General features: G+C 37.5%; 1 protein-coding gene across 3 annotated transcripts in view; it reads right to left on the bottom strand.

Annotated features, from left to right (window-relative positions):
* clybl (citrate lyase beta like) overlaps positions 1-3,213 on the bottom strand; it is a 100,153-nt gene extending 96,940 nt beyond the window's left edge. Inside the window, exon 1 of one of the 3 annotated variants that reach the window (XR_005130349.1) lies at positions 3,030-3,213. Coding sequence is in view for 1 of the 3 variants with exons in the window: in XM_017695178.2 (XP_017550667.1) it covers positions 3,030-3,073 (44 nt within the window). In the remaining 2 variants the exon portion in view is untranslated. The remainder of the gene's footprint in view (positions 1-3,029) is intronic. The other 2 variants (XR_001857745.2, XM_017695178.2) reach the window with 2 other exon arrangements.
* Between the last annotated feature and the right edge of the window lie 17,695 nt (positions 3,214-20,908).

Genomic DNA, 20,908 nt, shown 5'->3' with positions numbered 1-20,908 from the left:
TCTGATGACCAATATGGACAGCTTACTAGGACCTTTAAACTAAGTTTCTTTGTAATTGACATTTAAACTCTTTGAAGTTCCTCATTAAAATCTCTCAAAATTAATCATCTACAGATGTAGCCTAGCATCCTAACAAAGTACAGTAGTAGGTAATTGTGGTGGGACATTATACTGATTTGTTTGTAAAGTTTTAAAAGGACAATTTTAATGTATCAGTTTTTTAGCTTAATTGCCTTGTCAACTGTTCTGAAATATTTCTGAAATATAGACTGGAATATGTTCACACATTTTTCTATTCTGCATTTAATTCTAATTACGTTTTTTTCCCTTGCAACTTCTGCATAATAAAACTGTTGAGATGTAAACATTCTAAATCATTTAGAGTGGTTTGATAACAAGTGCTGTGCAAAAACTTATCAACAGTTTCTGATTTCTTTATGGTGGTGGTGATGGGAACCAGGGGTCGGGATGTCTACAATGCAAATACAGCCATTTTATTTACTATCTATAACAAGCAGTGAATCCATATCCGTCTTCTAGGTTTTTAGGTGTGATGTTGATATTGACACAACAGTAATTAATCTTTAAAAAAAAAAAAGCAAACAGAACTGTTGAATAAGTATACCCATTATAAGTATTTTACAGAGTACGCCAAAGTATTAAAAAATTTTATCTAATGTTGAGTCAGGCTGGCAAAGGCAAATACATAAAAAAAAACACTCAATCTCCAAAATGCATAGTGTGACCTTATATTTTTCATTCAACCAAACACACAAATTCTTTTCATTCCAACTTATTCTGACCTCAATCTGAAAATGGTGCATAGCCCCCAATACCCAAAAAAGCCTACTATGAAAAGGAAATTAGAACAACAAGGCAGGTGCATGCACTGTGAAAGACATTACCACCTGTCGAGACATCATTACATATTTTCAAATGAATGCTCCAGCACATGGGTCTTTTCGGACTTTCGTAGCATTTCTAATTTAGCCACGCATTTCAGGGATCCATCTGGATATGAATTTTGCTTCACCAATAGTGCTTTCAGACCAGTGTGTGACCCTGTTACAGAAACACTCTTTTGGTCCCTTATTCCTTTCTTTTATATAAAAATAATGTATTTTTAATTATAATCACCATAAAGACTGAATAGAAGACAGATAAAGAACAGCCACCAAAGTCATCAGAAATTATAGAAATAAACCACAAATGATCAACAGATCTCACAACAAACCATCATCTAAATATAAACAGTCATATTCAAAATCAAAAACAAGCAATGATGTAAGTAAATATGGCAACTGCTTCAAAATCTTATAGCCTATAGCAGGGTCCCTCAGTTCTAGTCGTGGACAATTGGAGTTCAGCAGTCTGGTGATTTCCTAACTTCCTAAAGTCACAACCATTAAACCCTGCAGCTGAAGGGTAACCAATTTTTCAAACAAGTCAACAGTTAAGATATAAACAAAGTTATTCCGGGTGGTTTGGTGTGAAATGTTAAGTTCTAGAGAAACTTACTGAGTTCATACTGTTCACAATGCTGGTGATGGAAACCAAACATCTGGAGGAAAAATGTTAAATGCCTCTAAAAGCTTCCTCACAAAAAGCTATTGCATTAATCAGCTACGAATACTCTGTCTGATGGCTGAGACGCTGCTTTACGATAGTTTTGTGATTAGTTTCGGCCTAAAACATGTTCATGGTGAAGGGGTGTATGCAGGGCATTTTAAGGCAAAACAGTCCCCAAAGAAAGCATATTTTGTCAGATTTACCACTATTTTACTATCATTAATATTACATGTAAGAACTCAGAACAGAAGTGTAAATTCACTGGTGATATTGGATAGTAAATAAAATGTATATGTTTGTGTTGTGGACATTGTGATCACTGGTTCTTATAAGCACTACTAGAAGAAACCCATGTCTGTTATTTTCTCTACAACAAACCATTTCACATCAAACCAATCACGATGACTCTGTTTATATCATAATAGTGTAATTATGCAACTTAAATCTGTGGAATTCCTCTTTAACGTATGAGTTAAAGTGTGTTTGAGCAGGTAAATCACCAAACTATGCTGGATACCAGCTTTCCAGGACTGGAACTGAAGAACTCTACAGTCAAGCATTTTTTCCCATCATTGAGCAAATTTAAAACACATAACTTTGTCATTTTATAACCTATTGTACAGATTTCCACACTTTACAGCGGCAGCACCAGCTCTGCATATTCTAAACACCCCCACATAAACAAGTATACTGCATTCTGCAAATTCAGAAGTGGACAACCATGAATAAAATCAGAAAATAACTATTCTGGCCAACAGGCAGAACATCAGGACGTGTACTTCCCTGATTAAGCGTTTAATTTAAGAAAGCCTCAAACAAACGTCCTTATAAGAACTCCTGTGCATGCTTTACGTGTAGATGTGGTATAAATGTATATGAAGCTGGACTAAGTTCAGCAGGCGGGGTTGGCTGAGGACAAAGCTCAGTGCCCGCCTCCTCCTGCATTAGACCACGCACTCCGCACACACAGCCAGCTCAGGCAACAGCCGTGTCGGTGAGTCTGAAGTTAGTCTACATTCTGGCGCTTGGGCCCGAAATCTGTTTGAGGCGAAAGAAAGCAATCGCAGCACCATTTAAGGTGGAACGGGCAAGTTCGAACAAGGCGCCAAATAAGAGGCTGATTTCACTGACTTCGCGCTGCGTCAACAGCGAACAGTTCAAAGTCGCTTCACAACCAGCTCGTGGTTTCTAAAAGAGTGAAACGTGTTTCTTCACAACAGCTGACTGACTTCATTTCCACTCGCGAAATGAACCAAACCCCCAAACATCCACCTGAACGTCAGAGCGAAGCGCAGGTCAGACGCGGCTAGCACAAAAGCTAGCGGCAAATGCTTCTATCAGCTTTGTTGCAGTTTTGGGAATGTCGGGGGGGACGACAGACGCACACTGCAGTACTAAAATAAGTGTGAAGGGCAGAGAGTCTAAAAAGAACAGCACCCTGTCAGGTGTTTAACACTTACTGAACCGACTCCTTCCTGCAAGCTCGGGCTATGTGTAGCGCCATGTTTCCTCCGTCAACGCAAGGCGCGATCCTATTGGCTGGCGGCGTCACGTCGGGTCACACTGGAAGACTTTTGATTGGCTGAGGCCCTCGGAGCGCTCGTCACTGGACATTTAAAGATGTAAACCAGGTATTTCAGTATAACGGTATAACAAAGTTTCAGTGTTTCTGCATAAAAGTAAAAAAATAAAATATCTTTTACTAATTTGTTAAATCTAAAATCTTACTTGTTTTAATTTTCTCCGTGTTTGTCTGTGGAACTCTCTCTCTCTACCTCTATTTTCCCCTCTTGCTCTGTCAGCACCCCTCTCTCCCTGCCCCCCTCTGCCTCACTCCTCATTTCTCCCTCTTTCTGTATCTCTCTTTCTCTCTGCCTGTCCCTCTCCCTCTTTCCCTTCCTCTCTTCTTTTTTTAACATACATAGTCATCACCAGTATATTTCCATAAATATCTATTGCATGATGATCCCCATTGTCATTTCTATGGGCAGGCACGACAGGAAAATAAGAGCAGGGAGCGCAGTGACACCACGACAGAGCGCTCCAGGAGCCCTCGCACAGCAGAGGCGAATTACTACTACTACCATCAGCCAGGTCCATGTGTGGCTAACAAATGACACGCAATATTTGCCATGATTAAGTCAGCAGGAGATTCTCTCCAAATGTCAGGATTCAAAAACCAGTTCCCCGGTTATGTATTAACTGTGTGCACCAGGCATTGCATAGAGATTGGGGGCACTTTGCAAGCTCCACAAGAGTGCCAGGCAGAAAATAGCCCATCAATATAGCAACAGACTACTACCAAACTGAGGATCCTCAAACAAGTTGGCTATTTTATTTTCTAAACAGTTCATAATTATTTATTTTATATTTTTGAAAGTTTACTATTATATATATTTTAAAACTGCAATACAGTACAGTGATGTTTTGGGCTTGAATATCAATTATTTAGTTCTAATGTCTTAATTAGCCATTCGTTTATAATTCACTACACTATAACGTAATCACTTTACAACCGTGATAACTTATAAGAATGTGCATCAGGATATAGCTACTTCTTGCCCTAGTAATAAGTGATAGTAAGTGACAGTCTTGGGTAACAGCTATTCAGTCAAATCGGTCGTGCTTATATTACAGCCAATTCTCCTGAAACAAATGCATGAGAGTGACTGGGCAGCTGTGCGAGCAGTAGGTTCAAACAAGGCCTGCTGTGCACTACTACTGCTAAAACGTTCGTAGTGGCTCTTCTGCAATAACAGCCTTATTTTACAATAAGTGCATGGTTGTCACAGATGATGTGCCCTTCTCTCACTATCGAGACATTTCTTTCTTTCCTTTCACATCTAGTCATATGTGATTTGAAGTGATTATAATAACGATATCACACAAGGCCATGAGATATATGCAAATGCATATTTGGGTATTTAATATAGTATTTTTAAACAAATGGGTAAAGCTTAGATGCAAAATCAAAACCATCAAAATCAAAATTCCATTCATGGGTTACTTGGAAACTGCCCTTTTTTCTTCCTGCCTTCATTAAACACAATTGTTGTCTGCTAATCCAGTTTTGATAGCATTTGGCACACTTTCTTTGGATCACAGCAAGATGCTCAACTTCTATTCTGGTCTCCCGTAGGAACCACTGAGCCCCCAAAAGAAGCCAGAATTTGGTGGAGCCAAAGAGGGGTGCGTGCCGTCTGATGCATGTCTCTCAATACTGCACACAGTTGCTGTAGATGCATTTAATTTCAGCCAGTGTTGTGAAACTGTTGTACCCGCTGCACGTACTTGATGATGGTCTAAAACACAGAAAGCATTAATGACCCTTTCGAGAAAGCAAATGTTAAAATTTGACAGCAGAACTACGCATCTCATCTCACACACCCTCCTTTTGTCTTCACTGATACAAATGGACAATGCATCACCAGGGTTTGATGTCTCTGATGTCTGGGTTCATTAAAAATCTTGAAATAGTGCCAGCACTGGGGCCTGGAGATTAAAGGAATATAAAAGGATGACAAAATTTATGGATGGCAAGTCACCACCTCACTCTGGCATTTCTAATAACAAATGGTTTCTGTTTCCAATTTAAATTTCTCATTATACTGTGACTTTTTGAAAATGTGTTTTGATTTACCAATATTTTATCTGTAAAACTGCATAATTGATTAGATTTACATGGCTCTGATATTCAACTCCAGTGTCTCTCAAAAGAGAGAGAGCGAAGAGAACTGCAGAGGTATAATCGCATGACATGAAACAAGGGCTTGTCAGGGGGAAAACATAATTGCAGTTGCTTGAAACCTCTGATACATTTTGCTTATCTGAAAACTGTTTTTGACTATAAACTAATAGACTTCAAGGCCTTCTCTCTATATTACTGCTTTCTGGCAGTACTGAGAAAGTTAACCCGAAGGGTAAGTTTTACTTTTTTTGTGGTTTAAAACAATGTCACTGACAAACACGTTGCATATTTATGTTGCAGTATATTGTCGTGACTCGACACTTGTTTGACCACCAAGCCTATGTACTATTTATGGTTTGTAAAATAAAACAAATTCAATTGTTTGTTGAAAGAAAATAAAAAGAATCAAACGAACTAAGAAATATGAGAAGACTCTTCAGAATTCAGAAGTGCAGGTCCTTTATTCCTTTTGAGCATGGAGAATGTATTCCCAATGGACCCTTGGGCGACACTCACAAATATACAGAATTTGTACACATGTTTTATACCCTCGGTGAAGGTGGGGTGACATCGCCCCACCTCTTTTTGTCATCTCCTGATTTCATAAAACCACCATCATATCCAAATTGACCTTCATATGTCTATCATATAGGGTCTTGTGTGAACCATTATCTCCAAGTCTAGTCTGAATCATTTTTAAAAAGAACATTGTGCCAGGCACATTCTAGCATAATCGCTGGCGTTTCTCCATCTCAGTTTTTGGCCTTGAAAAGTTCACAAGTTTACTCGCTCCCTATAAAGTGTCTGTCTTCTCTCTTACACTCTACTGAGGAAGCTTGTTTTAGGGCACTTGCTCCAATGTGCTAGGCTTTTATTTATGATCTATCCTGCATAATACATGGCATTTTAATTTTGAGAATCTTTAATTTACATCAATATCATTACAGTGCTGATGAAATAACATGCCAGTATAACTCAGTATGAGTATTAAATTACTGAAAGTAGCTCTAAACTTCTAAAAGGAACACATCTTGGAATAGTCCAGATCCAGATGTGTAATAATCCAGATGTGATCCAGAACTAAACATCCAATATCAGTATCTGATTTCACTAAATGCTCCTGTGGTTGAATGCAATAAAATCCTCAAATACTACTGTAAATAAGAATATATGTATATTTATTTATATTAAAATATATATTTACAAGCATGATAACAGAAACATATAATGAGATATGTAGTTTAATGACAGCAAGTGCTCTTTACTTTTAAAATTAGTTCCATTAGGAATGTAACGGGGCAAAAGATACTTAGCATACACTGAAAAAAAGTTGCTGAATTTACATGATTCAAATGTGTGTGTTGTTTTGAATGAAATGTTCAAGCTCAAATTATGCTGCTGTAATATATTTGGCAATGTGGAGCCAATGTACGCAGCTGAATTCAGTAAATTTAAAGAAACCTCTAAGCAACCTTTTTTTTCAGTAAGGCATATAGATATAAGATATAAACAAAGTCATTCAGAGTGTTTTGATGTGAAATGAGCCAATCTACACAAATGTACAGAGTCTGTATTCGTAGAAACCAGACATCCGAAGTATTTAATGCCTCTAAAATTTGCCTCATAGAAAATTCTTACACAAAACAGTTACAAAAGTGATATGAGGTAAGGTTATAGCCTACAATGCACTTTTCAAAACACATTTATGGTGAAAAAGTACATGCAGGATGCTGTAAGGCAAAATCAACACTACATGTTAAAACCCAGAACATAGGTATAGGTTGACTGGTAGTTTTGAACAGTAAATAAAATTGCTATATTTGTGTTGTAGACATTATGACCCCGGGTTCCTATCACTACCATTGCAAAGAAAATGTCTGCCAGTAAGTTTCTCTACAATGAACTATGTCACATAAAAACATTCTCAATGACTTTACATCTTAAAGATTGAATTATTATACTGACATCTTGAAAAATTGGAGGAATTTCCCTTTAACAAATAAGTTAAGTAAGTTCATGTTAAACAAAAGTTTGAGTAACGATAACTACAGAAGATATGAGCAATGACCCTTCACGTTACTTATCATCTGTAATCTTAAAAGCAGAAAAAGATGTGATGAAGCCATAAATGTTTGCCAAATTAGATCTTCCCATTTTATGTGCTGATATATCTTCTTAAGTAGCCAAGTGGGATTCCCCAAATAGAGCCAGATATGCAATTCCAGTGGCTCCTCACACACTGGCAGCCAGTGTAAACCCCAGCTCAGCACATGGGAGACAGTAATGCCCCTGAATAGCAGAGCCTAAATTGAACTCAGCGCCGGGTGTCAGAAGTAGCGTGCGTCAAGACCCTCACTCCTACAACCCGCAGCATGGTGAAGGCACCCGTCTTTAATAGTTGCCTGCTCGCATTAGCGCGGCTGTGGCTCTGTGGCCCTTCATTACCACACCGCCTTCACCCGAGCCTCGCATTTACAAATGATATCATGACGATTTTTCATGCTCTTCAGCGCACTGATGTTTTACCGACTCATTTCCTGTGATACCTTGTTACGGATCCAGCTGTGAAGAAGAGATGGCCCCCTGTGGTTCCTGCGCAATGACCTGGAAGCGTGCGGCCTGCAGCATGTGCTGCACTGACAGAGCAGCAGGACACCGTCACAAGCCCTCTGCCGCAAACTTTCCTCTTCTCTCTCCCTCTCCTGTCCTTTCTTTAACAGATGAGTAAGCACCATCCCTCTCAGAAACCAGGAATTGTGGGTTTTTCCCTTGTCTTTTCGGTGGTGTTTTTTTCCTTGTTCTTCTTGTGTCATTTTTCTCTGAGGGGCAGAGTGCTGGTGATTAGGGAAAGGGGAGTATTGTATGTGGCAGGGTCACTGGGTGGGTTAAGCAACTATTCAGCTTTAAAGTAAAAGGATCCCTGTGTTAGACAAACTGTTCATATAAGGACACGTAATGAAACTAGGGAATATATATATAAAGTGGATGCTCTGTAGCAGCTGCACAAGGTCACCATGCCCAATGCCAAGCGTAAGACAGTGGGGTATAAAGCCAACACGCAGTGGTTCTCTGTAGTAATGAAGCTCCACACATTACCTCTGGGGATGAAATGGAGTGGCATTTGTGATCCACTGCTAATCATCCAACATCAGTACCTGACCTCATCACAGCAATGTTCCAAAGCCTTCCCAGATGAGTAGAGGCTGTTACTGCAGCAAAGGGGGACAAACACCCTTCTAATAACGTTGACTGTAGAAGAAACATTGGATGTGTTTACAAACACATTTAGATGTACAGTGTATATTGATAGATTGCAAATGTTAAAGGACTCATATAAAAATGAATATTGACAAAAATTAGTTTAAGGTAGTATGTAAACACACACACATATATCTTCCAAACTGCTTATCCCTCTGGGTCATGCAGGGTGCTAGAGTCTATCCCGGCTTCCATAGGGTGGAAGGCAGGATATGTAGTATGTACATACAGTATGTTGAATTTTTTAAAAATATTATTTACTTCAAGATCCCTATGTTGTATATAACAGCCCATTTTAAACTGTTTTTGTGGTGTAATGAAAAAAAACATTTACATATGTCCTCCTTTTTGGCCTAGAGCAGTTTAGCCCCACCCACTCACTTTCAGGTGTATGAGTTTTTCAAAACAGACTGCTTTTTGAATGAGGCACATTACAGGACAGCCAATCAGAACATTTCAGAGGATAGTTACATACATCAGTCTTAAAGGCACAGGACAAACGACCTAGAACTGTTTCTGGTACATGAAACTACACAGAGCATTAGACAAAAACCATTACTTAACAGTAAAAGTATGTTTTCTCAATAATAAAAAAATCAGAAAAATTATTACATTTAATTTCTTAGAAATACTGCCATTATATTTTAACAGTTTCACTATCTCAAATGGATATTCTGACAGTATTGTACTATTATAATAATAACTGTAACAAGCAGTAAAATGAATAAACATGAATAAAAATGTCTGCAACATAAAGGTGATCATTTTTTTGTATTTCGTGTACAGTGGGGCAAAAAAGTATTTAGTCAGCCACTGATTGTGCAAGTTCTCCTACTTAGAAAGATGAGAGAGGTCTGTAATTTTCATCATAGGTACACTTCAACTATGAGAGACAATATGAGAAAAAAAAAATCCAGGAAATCACATTGTAGGATTTTAAAAGAATTTATTTGTAAATTATGGTGGAAAATAAGTTTTTGGTCAATAACAAAAGTTCAACTCAATACTTTGTAACATAATCTTTGTTGGCAATGACAGAGGCCAAACGTTTCCTGCAAGTCTTCACCAGGTTTGCACACACTGTAGCTGGTATTTTGGCCCATTCCTCCTGCAGATCTCCTCTAGAGCAGTGATGTTTTGGGGCTGTCGCTGGGCAACACGGACTTTCAACTCCCTCCACAAATTTTCTATGGGGTTGAGGTCTGGAGACTGGCTAGGCCACTCCAGGACCTTGAAATGCTTTTTACGGAGCCACTCCTTCGTTGCCCGAGCGGTGTGTTTGGGATCATTGTCATGCTGGAAGGAAGGAGGTTTTGGCTTAAAATTTTACAATACATGGCCCCGTTCATTCTTCCCTTAACACGGATCAGTCGTCCTGTCCCCTTTGCAGAAAAACAGCTTCAAAGCAAGTTGTTTACCAACCCCATTCTTCACAGTAGGTATGGTGTTCTTGGGATGCAACTCTGCATTCTTCTTCCTCCAAACACGACAAGTTGAGTTTTTACAAAAAGATCTATTTTGATTTCATCTGACCACATGATATTCTCTCAATCCTCTTCTGGATCATCCATGCTCTCTGGCAAACCTCAGATGGGTCTGGACATGTACTGGCTTAAGCAGGGGGACACGCCTGGCACTGCAGGATTTGAGTCCCTCTCGGCGTAGTGTGTTACTGAGGGTAGCCTTTGTTACTTTGGTCCCAGCTCTCTGCAGGTCATTCATCAGGTCCCTCTGTGTAGTTCTGGGATTTTTGGTCACCCTTCTCATGATCATTTTGACCCCATGGGATGAGATCTTGCGTGGACCCCAGATCGACGGATATTATCAATGGTCTTCCATTTTCTTACAATTTCTCCGACAGTTGATTTATTCACACCAACCTGCTTGCCTATTGTAGATTCACTATTCCCAGCCTGGTGCAGGTCTACAATTTTCTTCCTGGTGTCCTTCGACAGCTCTTTGGTCTTTGCCATGGTTGAGTTTGGAGTCTGACTGTTTGAGGTTGTGGACAGGTGTCTTTTATGCAGATAACAAGGTCAAACAGGTGCCATTAATACAGGTAATGAGTGGAGGACAGACGAGCTTCTTAAAGAAGTTACATGTCCGTGAGAGCCAGAAATCTTGCTTGTTTGTGGGTGACCAAATACTTTTTTTCCACCATAATTTACAAATAAATTCTTTAAAAATTCTACAATGTGATTTCCTGGATTTTTTTTCTCATATTGTCTCTCATAGTTGAAGTGTACCTATGATGGAAATTACAGACCTCTCTCATCTTTCTAAGTAGGAGAACTTGCACAATCAGTGGCTGACTAAATACTTTTTTACCTCACTGTATGTATTTCTGTTAGCAGTGTTAAAATACAACATATACAGTGAAGTCCAAAAGGATTTTTTTATTTAAACCTGGAAATAAACACCAGAAAGTAGGAAGAAGAAATATTTAAAATTCTGCACTATTTCTAAGTCACTATGCACATTTGTTAAATTGACCATGTTAAGGACTTTGTACAAAAAGGTTAGATTTTTATTTTTAGTCTCTTTCCTTCCATTGAAACACGCATTGCGAGGCCTCTCAGGTGAACAAATCAGAAGTTTTTGCACAAACATGCCAGCTGAGCATGCACTGTTATTAAAGAAAAAGCAGGCAAACAACACACTAAGAAATTCTGAAATTCATGTAAACATTTAAAGATTCAACTTTTCACTCACCTTGTGCTGATAATATCATTTGTAATCAAAAACTAGAAATAAATGAAAATTTTCACCAGTGGTTGCAGACACACTCCACTGTATATGGTTTACTTGCATGCATCTTGAGTTTTTTTTCTAAATTGTGTACTCCCCATTATATCTTACATTATTGTGTCAATGAAACTCCTTTTTTTAAATTTTTGCTATACATATTTTATGAGATTTGAAACAGAAATCAAACATTATGTGTTACAGTTCTGAGTAATATACAAAGCAGATGATTATAGTAGTCATCAGGACATAATGAACCTATTTACAGTAACTCCTTCCTCTCATTTACAAAAAAAAGTACACTAGTAACCATTAGCTAAAACTGAAATAAACAGGAGCTAGCTGGAATGCTCTTTAATCTATGCAAGTATGACATTACACATTACTAACTTGAAATTAATAATTTTGTTTATTTCATTGATGGCAGGGGCTATGTCACAAAACATAAACTGCTAGCAAGGCAGTGTTATATTGGTGGTAACCATGTACAGGCCTGTGGAGCCACTGACTGAGCCAGCAGTGCCAGGCATGTTAACAGAATTGCAGGAAATGCTGTAAAGGGGGGGGGCATTCTTTCTTTTTTCTCCTCCTGAGTTTGCTTGGTTGACCCTGACTCCTACTTTCTCACTTCATTTAACTGAATTAATGAGCAGCTTCAGACCTGCTTAAGAAAAACCCCCTTCTGTAGTAGCCTTGTTTACAGCAAACATGTGGTCTGCAGGTCCAGGGTGAATAAACATTTCGCAGCATACAAGTCTAAGCGACGATGAAAGGAAGAGACAGCTTTATATCTATAAACCAAGGCTTTATGTGAACTATGTTTAAATCGTATCGTAGCCATTGTCTGGGAGAATAAAACATATGCCTTGTAAATACATAGATAAATAGATAGATTTCCATTTACATTCTCAGGCCATTTAATAACACTTTTATGACAAATAACCTCAAAACATTAAAAATTGCATTAAAATTAACATATAAAATTAAAATTTGCGAATATGTCTGCAGTGTAGCCTCCAGCATCAGAGTTGTAGCTGTTGCTTATCCATCCGTATTGTTCAATATTAATGGAATGTATCTCTCTCTCTCTTTCTCTCTAAATTCCAACCTTTCCACCTCATCAAAAAGACAAGGACAATATGCTGCCTTATTTCAATATGTACTATGTTCATGTGATCTCTGAGCTGATATGAGTTCATGCATTATTCATGTTCAGCTTTGCATAAGCATTTCCCCCATCATCCTTGTCACTTACATGGTCAACATTATGAAATTGGCTTGCCATAAGCAGGGCTTCACACAGTGGTCACAACTGGCTAGTTAGTAAGGACACGACTTGCACTGGGGACAAGCACCAAATGCCACTCCAGTGACCCGTGAATTTTGAAAACAAGCAAACACTGACAGCAAGACAAGTGACGGCGGCGTCTGATTATTAATACGTTACTGGGACCAATAAGCTGTGTCTTAACATGTCCCTCTGCCAAACCTGTGGCTAGGCACTGCCACCACCCAGCATAAACTGGCAAAAAGAAGAACATGTATGTATAAAATTACCATATAAATGCAGATCATATGTCCAGCTGGGTTATCCTAATTCATAGACCCAGTTAGCCTATATGGCCCATGTTTTCTTGCTATTGACCTACATGTAGTTTTCATAATAGCCTATAATTGATCTATAACGCTTTACAGAACATTGATCCTGTTTAAAATAATAAGAAATAGCACAAGTCAGTTTTTGTCAAATTTCTTATATATACACACACACACAAACACACACACACCACACTCACACACACACACATATATATATATATATATATATATATACACACACACACACACAAAAGTGCAATGCTTGTTTAGAGTTTCAAGTTTGAATTGCTATGTTATTGTGAACTGGACTATGTTGCTGTAACCTATCTCATCAATATAGGCATAGAATTTGCCACCATGTTGTCAGTAATTTGATTATGCAAAAGAAACAAAAAAAATGTGTTTTATGCATGTCACAGCTGGTATAATGACCAATAAAATTCATTGCTTTATTTGGCAACCCTGCAATCACTACTTCACAAGCAGTGCTATCCTCTATTACCTCAAGCCAAGCCTTCAGGATGTTATCAGTGCATTGCTGTTTAAATTTTGAAGCTCCAGCTGTGGTCAAAAGATGTACCTGGAGAATGCATAAAATTGAGATCTCATCGCTTATAGAACATGTTGTTTTCTACCCATTTTCAAAAGCAGGAAAACAAATTTAAAAATTGTTGTTGTCATCAGTGGTCTGTGAATTTGGAATTTAAAATGCTCTCTTACTACATAAGTTTAAATGGCTGGTGTCACATTGTCAAAGCAAACACCTACTTCAGTGTACCGAGTCATCAAAGTAAAGACAAATGGGTCCAAGAACATTTCAATGCCTGCCATAGCAGTTCACTTAAGCTTATGCTGCTTCACTTCAGAGTTTCAAGTTTGCTGTACTGCATTTCCTCATCCTTCTATATCTCAGCTGCCTGATGGTGAGTGGATATGTTCTTTATAATGAAGGGTGTTGCAGTGTTGGTTGTGTTTAGGTGAATCCAGTATTCTGGTTATTTTATACACAGTCTGATTATTGTTTTGTATTACCATCAGAGCGGAAGTGCTGGAACAGGTAAGCTAATGACTGCGTTACTGTCAAGAATATGCTACACTCTGATGTTATGATACTGTAGGACATTAGCACATTTTGACATTGTACCTACCATGGTTCTTACCCACTTTTTCACATGCCTACCTTAAAATATAAACAACTATCATTTGAAAAATAATAACAAGCACAATGTTTGACAAAATGTTGTGTGCTGCAGTTGTAACTGGCTTATATCACTGTCATTGCAACCCGCCTTGTTTTGATTAGATAGTCTGCAATACCATAGTTTTGCTTCTGGAATAGAAGCATAACTTTATGTATTAACTGGGAAAAAAATGGTCCAAGTTGAACATTTTGGGAAAAAAATGAATTTTTGGGGGATTTTTGCCAATGGTCTGTAAAGCTCCAACCTTACCACAATAGCTATGAAATAATGCATTTGTGGTGGAGCATGGATGAATTCATTATATTGCTTCAATAAAAACATAATAATTATATATATAGTGTCTCAGCCAAAATAAAACATTCATAATCTATAACAATCCCTTATTTGCTAGAAAGTTCAGGATTTCAATACTTTCAGTACTGGGGAAACAATTCATGTTTCTATTGTCTAATTGAACAATGACCTTTCTATCACAGGTCCAGCAGCTGATGAGCTGCACACTTACTCTCTCCTCAAGGCAAACAAAAACCAATTCACACTGTCTCTAAAGTCATTCACATTGCTGATAGAAATCACATAATTAACACATTAAAGTGCTCAAGGAACCAAATCTGCTCTTGCCCCTCATCACCCCCAAAGTGTGGGCCAGTCTATAAAGCTCGTTTATGTTAGCACCTTTTTGATATAAATATCCCTCTTCCCTGGGCATGAGAGCAACTGTCAGAGGAACATTTGTTTTTCATTTTTCACCACTGAGGGCTGTTCAACAGGAGTGGAACTGTGACAAGGTGTTAAAAACCTACACCAACACTTACTATTTTGCCCTTGAGAAAAGTTTAGCAGCTCACCAGATGGGGGTTAATCTGGCAGCGTTTTATTTTCTCAAAGACTAATCAACTCCACAGAGCCCCCAAACCCTGTGTGTGCATACATTGCATTACTATGCATTATGCATTAATTGTCTGCTGCACACTGCTATTAAACAGCTTACAACATACTTTTACAGACGACCATTTAAAATGATTATTATCTATTATTATCAAAGTTATTATCATTATTATTAATAATATTATTATTGTTATTATTAATAGTAGTAGTAGGAGTAGAAAAAGTAGTAGTAAAAGCAATAATAGTAGTTGTAGTAATGGCAGCAGTAGTAACAATAGTCGCAGTATTAAAAGCAGTACAAATAACTCTAATACTAAGAGTTGTTGTAGTAGTAGTAGCAGTAGTAACAGTATTAGTATTAGTAGCAATACTAGTAGTAAAAGTTATTGTAGCAGTAGCAAAGTAAGTAGCACCAGTAGTAGTAATGCTACTACTAGTAGTAGTAATAGTTGTAGTAATAGTAACAGCAGTAGTTGTAGAGGTAGTAGTTGTTGGTGGTGATGTGGTAGTAGTGTTATTTGTGGCAGTAATGCATGTGTATTTGTATTTATTTACAAGTAGGCTATATGCATTCCATTTTATTTATATATGAACATAGGTTTGTTTTTTGTGTATTTATTTTTTCAAAAACTGTAACTTTACAAGACAAGGCAAACACTATTTGTTGCTAATGTAAGTAAATGTAATGATTTTTTAACAATTTATTTTGGAACATTTATGTTGGTCAGTTCATCATGAAATTTTGACACAATGTAAAGAATAGCTTCCATGCACAAATGATATATAATTTTTTTTTCTTCAGTGATTATATACAAATGTATCTAATAAACATACATGTTTTGATTTCAGTTATCTTTTTCTTATTTCTATTAGTATTTAACTTGCCTGTTGACTAAGTATTAACTATTTTGTATGTTTCTTTCGTAGGAGACTCCTTCATTCTGCTCTTTTTTCCTCATCTTTGCTACTACAGTACTATATAAATACTCTCATGAGGAGGTGATCACTCCTGTAGAAGTGGGCACGGTAGGCAGAGCTTCATCTGTAACAGCCAATCAGCGTGTGGCCCGTAGAGCCAGAGCCTCTCTTTTCCCGCCTCAGACAGTGCACTGAGGAGCCTCTGGTAGCCCGGCTGTCACCCCCTGATGCTGATTGGCCTTAATGAGCGGCTCGCTGTCAGCGCACATCTTCGCCTGCAGGACACTTGTAGAATGTGGCAGACACGTAACCTGCTGGAGTCCCCGGTGCTCCATGCGCTGCTGTACGAGAAGAGCAAACGCGGGAAAAATATACAAATAAACACACAACAAGCAGCAGAGCAGAGGAGTGGACACGCAAGCATTACGTGGCAGGGTGACCTGACCCAACCCTGAAAGAATGACCCTCACTTGAGTGCACAATACTACACTGCCAAAAAAAAGAACTGATTTTCGTCCCAAAACTCATTATAGACCTCTTTTAAATGTTACGTCATATATACATTGCTAGGAGTGGGATTTGCACATTCAAGAAATATCAGTCTTACATTAAAATTAATACTAATTTTAATAGAGAAATACAATGTTTTCCACTACTATATGTCAGTTGTTCTTATTTTCAAAAACCCATTGTATTAAAACTGTTACAAATGGATATACAGCATTTCAGAATTAAACTCAATTGTTTTTTGCTTGCCCAATAGGCCTTTTGTTCTTTTCTATTACATTTGTGATTCCATCTTTCGCCTTGTGAGCCCATCTTTTCTTTCTTTTTTTTCCAGTCTAACCTTATTACCTATTTCAACAGGATTAGACCTACTGAAATTCAAACTTGTTTATGTGTAAGATCTTGTAGTGGTTAAAGGGCTGGACAAAAGAGAAATGGGATCTGCTGAATATACAACCACTTTCTGTGCTTACTAATCTTGTATAACCATTCCTCATGTCTGAGTAACGTATACTCAAGCACAGGTCTAGTCTGGCAGAGACAGTGGACGTCTGGCTTAATCTCCACGCAGGGTCAGGAAGGTCACATTGAAGATCTTTCAGGAGGCGTCTGCTAGGACCAGCCTCCACCCCGAATTCCTCCTGGGCACCCTCCTGGAAAATGGCACGAAGGTTTACTAAACATCATTGTGGCCGTGGCACCAATTATAGTTAATATACATCAAATGGCTTGAGTGGAGGCCTAGGAACAGCCTGATCACTCCGATAATGCCAACTGTCACTCTGTTAGCCGCTGAGCAGTGCCGCTGGAATAATTAGTCCACGCTCTGTGAATAAAACAATATGAAAACAGCCAAAATGACATCCAAAATATGGGCCCTGGCTCAGATGACCTGAAAACCGGCAATAACATGGCCCGAGTAACATGGAGATGCCTTCAAACATGAGATGAAATGCAATGACGGACATACTGCATGGTAGCTTTGTTTAACAATGGCATGTACATGTTGTGGTGCAGGCAGCAGAGCCCAAAGCCGCTACCCTAAACACAGTGATTGTGCAGGCTGCCTTTGTTAGAGTCTCCCTCTAACGGAAATCAAAGTGAATCTCTTAACTGACCACTAACTGCTACACAACGTGCTAGAAATATATGTCCTCTTTCTTGGTTGTGACTGTTTTGGCAGCTCTGTTGAGAACCAAAGCAAAAAAAAGTTTTTGTGCAGATTACATCTAAACTAAATTTGAGGAGAACCAGGAATTACTCATTCAAAGAAAGATTAATATCTCAGTATACACAGACTATTATAGAATCCATGCCTTTATTGATTACCTAGTAATAATAACATGACAATAAATGGCAATATCTCTTTTTATAACTACACAGGGTGAAAATAATTACAGCAAGGAGGCTTATAATACAGTTAGAATTAATACAAACACTTCAACAACTTCACGTTTCTGTGACTTACTACAAAAAATGTATGGAGGCACTGATGTACTGTGATACTCCTATTTTGTGTATTGCACTACTGTACGGTGCCTTTGTAGATTATAGGAATGGTTTACAAATTTTTTCTCCTACAATACAGTCAATTGGTCAACATGATTGGTGTCTGAAGTGTATATCTTTAGTGTTGCATTAGAGCTTTAATGTTAGCATAACTAAAAAGCAATGGAAGTTTATACAACCCATAATCTTTTTATATCTAATATATTAGGCTTCAGTAATTTAGAACTAAAATCAAGTAAACATCAGTCACAAAACATGTCTTTCTTAATCATCTTCATTTGCATTATAAGTAAAATTGTATATATGTGGTTTCAGTAACCCATTTCTTTAAGGGGCCTATAGCCAGCATATGTTTTTCCTGAAGCCCACCTATGATGTTTGTGTGGGTTTATGTAACAAAAACAATCATAATTAATTTTATATGACCATTTTCCAACATTTCTTTATTCCTTAGAATTAACCAAATGTTTTTGTTACAGTGCCTTTATGACTGATTTATGTAAATTACATCTGTTCTGATTGACTGTCCTGTATTGTGCCACAATCAAAAGCAGTCCATGCTAAAACACTCCTTAAAAACTGGGAAAAAATGGGAAAGTGCTTAGGCTGTTTAAGGCTAAATACACAGATCTATGTAAATGCTCTGGTTTTTGAGACATAAAATCAGTAGATTCAAAAAGGGCTGTTTTATATAGATGATGTGGCCTGGAGAGAAATTATAAATTCTGAAACTTTACCAATGTTTGAACAGCACATCAAGCTCTTTATTTAAAAAAAGAAAACATATTTTCATTGTGTGGGCTCCATTTAGGAATATACTCAAATAATTGCTATCTGACTATGCTGTAGCAAATGGTCAGTTACAACAAACAATGATTTCAATGCATTCCCCTGTACTCAATAATGGACTAAAAAGTGTTGTTGAATCACTTGTCCATTAACATTTATTATGCAGTGGACACAAAAGTATTTGGGCACTTTAAAGATTTAACCACTGGTGAACATTCGTGAACTTCTTGAGTTCACTTCATGAAATGTTTAAATTATATTTATTTTTTTCACAGAAAAACACTTTTAGCACAACTTCCAGACTCTTCGTGTGGAAAGCCTGGAGAAGAATTCCAACCAGACTGCACTAAGGCTACTGTAAAGCACAGAGGTTAAAATGTTAAAGTCATTAAAAACACTTAAAGGCTGTTTTACTTACAGTGGTGTCAGTAAGCATATGTTCATTGATAGGATCATGACTTTCTGGATGCAAACCTGCAAAAGTCTGCAAAAAGAAGCTCAAATGATAACAATCTGAAACAGAAAAGCACCTTTGAAAGAAAATAAAATGATAGTATGTTTAAAATAAATTACATTCAGACTGACTTTTTGTTTCCTAATATAATAACCTTAATGTATTTTTAAGCAAGGCGAATGACCAAATACTTTTTGGGGCCACAATATTACTGTACATGGTAATTACCTGATGCGGCAGATAGAAATCAGTCTGAAAAATGCTGGTGTATTCCCCTGAAGAATTATGGTAAGAAATCGAAGACTGCTGCTAATGTTAGTGCAAAACCAAACTTAGTTCTTCTTTGTCCATCACGAGGAGCAAATAAACATGTGTAAAAGATGTCAGTTGCCTTTTGACAATGACGGATGCTAAATAAGGACAAGGGAGCTTGTAGCACACTACAAAGTGTGAAGTCACCAGCAGTTCAAGAGGGCATTCAGCTACAGTATCTGTCTCCCAATAGAAACAAGGAGCCACTACTATCGGCTTAAAACAAAGAGCTTTAACCTCTTATGCTCGTGGATATATTTTGGTTTTTCCATCTGAATTCACGTGACCAAGTCATAAGACAAATTATTTAGTAACTGCATGAAATAAATGTACATTTTTATTTTACTTACCTATTTATGTTGTAAAAGTTCCCCTCAAATTAACAGAAAATGTGTTTTATTACCACACACATTGCTATATGCTTATCTGTTTTATTGCCATCTGTTTATAGTTCATAGCCCAGATTTGGGGAAAAATGGGTTGACTTTCAGTAGACTCCAGCTTCTTTTCTCACAAAGTTTAAAAATGACATTACCCATCTATTTGACTGGAAAGAAGACAGTTACAGCTCCCATATGACACCCACTTTTTGAATGTAGCTTATGAAATATGAAAGTTATGAAGAATATGACAAAGTGCGTTTTGGAACTACCGGTGGTCTCAAGGAGTTGAAAAGGTTAATTTGACATCTTTCATGATTTTTAATTACCATCATCTACTGTCCCAGATACAACAGCAGATGTAGGTAGCTTATCAGATACAGGCAGATGTGCACATATGCGGAAATACTTCCTCTCAGTCTCTTTCTGTCCCACACACACAGGTTTGCTTTTATACAATGACAAGAAATGAGGGCATACATTTACATCACAAAGGATGAACATCCTCGGCCAGATGTTTTGCTTATTTTCTGTAAATGAGTGTAAATGATACACATCCTCTACAGAGAACAGCCTTAAATATTGGATTTTTTTCTGTATGTTTTAATACACAATCGCTGCTTACTTGCTGAGTTTGGAAAAAAATAAAATATTAAATGTGCCTCATTTTAAGTTTCACATTTTTCCAATATGTTAAATGCAACAAACAAACAAAAATCGTATATAAAAATGTCATATTTGAGGTTGTTTGCTGCAGATAATATATATTAATTTATGCTCATTTACAGAAAATGAACAAAATGGAATTTGATCGAGAGTGTTCAACTTTAATGTTCAACTTTAATTTACAATTATTTGTCCCATAGAATATATGTGCAATGGCAAACTGTGACTATTAGACCTAGGCCTTCAATTTAGGCCATAAATGTCAACAAAATACCCTTTTCAGAGAAATCATCAGGCTTTCTCTGCAGGCCAAAAAGGTCCTAATAGATCTCCTCTCTATATTAGTCCCTATGAATCCAACCTTAAAGCTAACCTACCTTAACTTAACTCACATTTTTACCTCAGTAACTAAAAACAAATGGTT

The sequence above is a fragment of the Pygocentrus nattereri genome, chromosome 6 (genome assembly GCF_015220715.1).
Source record: "Pygocentrus nattereri isolate fPygNat1 chromosome 6, fPygNat1.pri, whole genome shotgun sequence".
Classification (NCBI taxonomy): Eukaryota; Metazoa; Chordata; class Actinopteri; order Characiformes; family Serrasalmidae; genus Pygocentrus; species Pygocentrus nattereri.
The sequence above is the reverse complement of the archived record's forward strand: the minus strand, read 5'-3'. Positions and strand labels throughout refer to the sequence as shown.